The 4,271-nt window shown below is 50.6% G+C and overlaps 1 protein-coding gene across 1 annotated transcript; it reads right to left on the reverse strand.

Moving 5' to 3' along the window:
* Nucleotides 1–1,260: 1,260 nt before the first annotated feature.
* Nucleotides 1,261–3,363, reverse strand: LOC102253021 (BTB/POZ domain-containing protein 18). Its single transcript, XM_005875605.1, has one exon. The coding sequence runs from the start codon at nt 3,361–3,363 to the stop codon at nt 1,261–1,263; it is 2,103 nt and encodes a 700-aa protein (XP_005875667.1).
* Between the last annotated feature and the right edge of the window lie 908 nt (nt 3,364–4,271).

A 4,271-nucleotide genomic window follows, 5' to 3' on the forward strand; every position in this document is an offset into this window, starting at 1 on the left:
ATAAGCATTACTACTTAAATTGTTTTTGTTCTAATAAGTATGTTAGAGATAAATGCTAAACTGGTAAAACTTTGGGTCTAAGGCACACACATGTGGATGAGCAAGCACATCCACATTAAGTTTAAGGCAATATATAAAAAAAAAATCTATAGTATTTAGAAATAGCACACCCTGCATGATTTAGCCTTCATGGGCCTCCTCAATTCACATGACCTTCACCACATTGTCCCCCAAAATTCAATTCTATGGCCAGACCCTGAAATCCTTCAAACTCCAAAATATTGCATTTTAATGCTTTCTCACAATAAACACCCATATTCCAGGCCTCTAATTCCTTCAAAATCTATCCTTCTGCATCATTGAAACTGTCAATTCTTTGAGCATGTTCTCCCCCTCCTTTTTATTGAATTTATTGGGGTGACATGGATTAACAAAATTATACAGGGTTCAGGCGAATAATTCCACAACATATCATTTGTACACTGTATTATGTGTTCATCACCCCAAGTCAAGTCTCCTTCCATCACCATTTATGCCCCCTATACCCTCTTCCACTTCCCCCCACACACTGCTTCCCCTGGCAAGCCCCACAGTGTTGTCCCTGTCCATGAGTTTTCACTCTTTTCTTTTTTTTCTCAATTTCTCAATCCCCCCACCAAGTCCCTCTAATTCCCCCAACAGCTGTCAGCCTGCTCTCTACTCAGGGGAGAGTAAATTACTTATTTTTCTAAGCAACTGTATCTTTTTCAACTCACTTCTTGGAGTGATGATGGAAGTACTTCTTCCTGGCCCCTTCCGATGTTTTGGCTAGACTTCCTTTACTGGAAGTAAATAGACACACAAGTAAGGTGCTAGACAATGTCCTATCACTCCCACCCACTTCTAGTTTCACCCCAGCACTGCTTCACACCTTCTGGAACATTTTCTCTGACACAGAACAACTGCCGAGGGTGTACTTAATTTTCCCTGAATTAGCAGGACCTCATAACCTGGGAGAGCTGGCCTTGGCTGTTACCTATGACCCACTAGAATTGGAGACCACGCATTTTATTGTTCCACTTGTTATAAGGAACTAAGATTGTTCAAGTTCATAATTTCCTGTCCACAGCACTACTTGACTTCTGCTTGATTCCCAAAACCTGGGGAGGGGAGAGTGGGACCAACAGAGAGCAAGGGGTATGTGCTAGCCTCTCTGCCAATACCACTTTTGTTAGTCAACATTTCCCATCCTCCCAGTACCTCTAAACTTCCTTCCCCACTCTACTGGGTTAGTATGTCTACCTCTGTTTCTGACTCTGAAGAAGGGTCAGGCCATACAGAGGGAATACAGGTGGACACAAGCCTCCCCTCCAATGTCAAATCTACCACATCAATCTCTTCCTCTTCAAGGCTGGCAGGGAGTGGGTCCAACAGCTCAGAGTTGCTAAATACCTCCTTGCCTGGTTCTGGATCAGGGTACAGTATCTCTTCTGTAGTTTCCATCCAGTTAGAACAGGGAGGTGAGAGGTCCCCATAGGACATTTGGGGAGAGTCAAGGAAGTCATTGTGGAGAAGTTTGTCTCTCTGACCATTCAGTGGCTGGGAGCTGGTAATATCTTGGTCTTGAATCAAAGAGCATCCTACTGAAAGCACCTGTCCTTCATTAATCTTAGAGGGTATGACAAAGGGGATAAAGGGTTCAACTGGCTCTTTGTTCTCACCAACAGGTTCCTTTTCCAATCTTATGCACTCCCTGGACCAGAATTCCATGTCTGGTAAATACCATTCTTCCTCTTTTATCCAGTTCTTCCCTGTTTCTGTCAGGTGATAACTAGGGGTCCTACAGTCCTTTGCCCTTGGACTCTCCAAAGATCCTATAGGTGACTCCATGTCTGAGCCACATGGCATGAACTCCAGGATCTCCTCCAGCTCACTGGTGGCAGCAACACTTGTGATCTGGTACTCCTCAGTTTCACAGGTCTGCCCCAACAGGGCTGTGTCAAATGCATATGGCTCTCTGCAGTCAATATCAAACCTAGGTTCCTTCCCTACCACCTCTGGACTGGACCCAAACTTGGACTTCACCACTGGGTGGTCTGGGGAGAGGCTACCAGAGAGCAGAATGTCTTGTAGCCCAGAGCACAATGGGGAGTCCTGGTCTATTCTAGTAGATAGCATTTCCTGCTGGTTAACTGAGGATGGCTGAGTCCTTGGAGGCTCTTCTGAGTCCCTAGGTTCTAGGACATGAGGACTATCTTGAGAGGTTTTGAGGGGAGGTTCTTGCACCACCTCCCAGTGGGTCCCATTGACAGTCCTCCTCAGTTTCATTCTCCCAATCTTCCCCTTGTTGGCAGAGTCTGAGTTAGGTGCCCTGACTTCAGGACTCCATTTCTTACTCCCACCTGTCTTTCCCAGACCAGATGGGCTTGGAGTGCTCTGTAGAGAACGAGTTCTCCCTGACTTATGCTTGTCCTTCAGTGCTTTATTTATATTCTTCTGTCGCCAAAGACGTCGGCCAGAACCTGCAGGCCCTGAGCTGCGTCCACTTAAAATGCTGGAAGGTTTGGATGTACAGACATCAGGTGATGGCTTTGAACGAATCAGCCTGATCTTTATAGGCAATAGTCGCTTACCCTCAGAGGGGTACAAGTTGGGTGAACCAAGGGCAGGGTCACTCTTGTTCTCTTTAGATTCTTGACTGTGGCTTGATGGTGAAGAGTTTTCTTCTTGTGGAGCTGGGCAGACTCTGGCCTTCCTCTTGAGCAGAAGAGTGCCAGGCAAGTTCTTTGCATTATGTCCACTGCTCTTGTCCTGGGGTCCCTCATCCTTCCCCAACAACTTCAATCTCACTGCCCCAAGAGGACAAAGAGTCTGGGTGACAGGCAGTAAAGTTCGAGGGCAGTGGCTGGATGGCACCACCCTGGCAGAGATTGGTGCAGCACTTGGAGGTTGTAAGCACTCCCAGTTCAGTCTTTGGCCCTGAGGGGCCTTCACCAACTTCCCACCCTCTAGCTGAAGGGATTCCAGTTCACATACACGGAGCTGGCGGGCAGCAGAAAGCACATCCTGGGCTTCTTCTTGAGATACTTCTATCTCTGAGGTATACAGGAAGTCCACCAGCTTCCTAAGTGTCCTGATCTTCAGGCCTCCCAGCTGCAACACCACCTGACAACCCTGAGCTGGCCTCTCCCGTTCCAGCTGCTCTGTGAAGAAGGGGCTGCAGGCAGACAAGATGCAGCGGTGGGCTGGGACGACCTCACCTTCTGCCTGCAGGAGGACATCACAGAACAACCCACTCCGTTGCTGGTGATAAAGCTGCAGAAAAGCCAACTGCAGGAACTGGGGGTCCCTGTATATGATTTTGGAGCTGGCGGAAGAACACATGTTGGTCTATTAACAAACCAAGGTTTTCACAGGTCAGTATCTGCACAGCTGGTGTTCCTTTCCAGGATGCAGTTTTCTGTCAAGGGGCACTGAATCAACGTCAAACGGGACTAGCTCTGCAGCAGCAGTTGCCCCTGCCGTCCGCTCTGTGCTTGGGCCCTCTGTCCAGCCTACCTTGTTTCCTCCCAACGTCCAGCCTCGCAACAGGAAGATGATCCAAAAAAACAGCACAGGTAGGTGAGTCGCCTGAGGTTCAGAACCAAGGGAATCGGAGCAGGCGCGGAGAAAGCAGGCCTTCTGGGAAGGTCCGCACAGCTGGGCGCCCCGGCCCAACTCCTCAGCTGGGAACGTGTCAGAAGCCGGAATGCACGGTTCGCCCTCACCGCCAGCTCCCGCAGCCACGCTCTCTCTGGCGCCCACTTCCCACCGCGGTCCGGCACCTTCCCGCACTGGTGGGAGGTGGTGACTGCGAGGACCAGAGGCGAGACTGCAGCGCCAACACCTGGGCTGCTGCACTCCCGCGCCTTTGCCCGCCCACGCCCTTCCTGCTCGCCAGCTCTCGCGCTTAGTCAGCAGGGATCCCTCAGCCCCATTGGCCGAAGGCTCCTGGGACAGCCAATCACAGGAGGAGGGGCGGTTTGGCGGGAGGCTATCTCCAGGGTCTTGAGAACAGGGGAAGGAAGGTCAGCGGAAGAGGTGCAGGAGGAAGCCTGCCGGCAGCCCGCCTCTCAGTCAGCCTCTCCGATTGGGCAGGCTTCAGGGCGCTGAAGGACATGTCCGCATTCTCTCTGAAGAGGCTGCAAATGGCGGCAGCCCTGCTCTAGGTTTAATGGAGGGCGAGTCCCCGGATGGCTCTCCTCGCACCTCGTCCCCCAGTCTCTCTAGATACCTCCTAGGCCAGGGATGTT

Source organism: Myotis brandtii, unplaced genomic scaffold, assembly GCF_000412655.1.
Source record: "Myotis brandtii unplaced genomic scaffold, ASM41265v1 scaffold464, whole genome shotgun sequence".
Taxonomy (NCBI): Eukaryota; Metazoa; Chordata; class Mammalia; order Chiroptera; family Vespertilionidae; genus Myotis; species Myotis brandtii.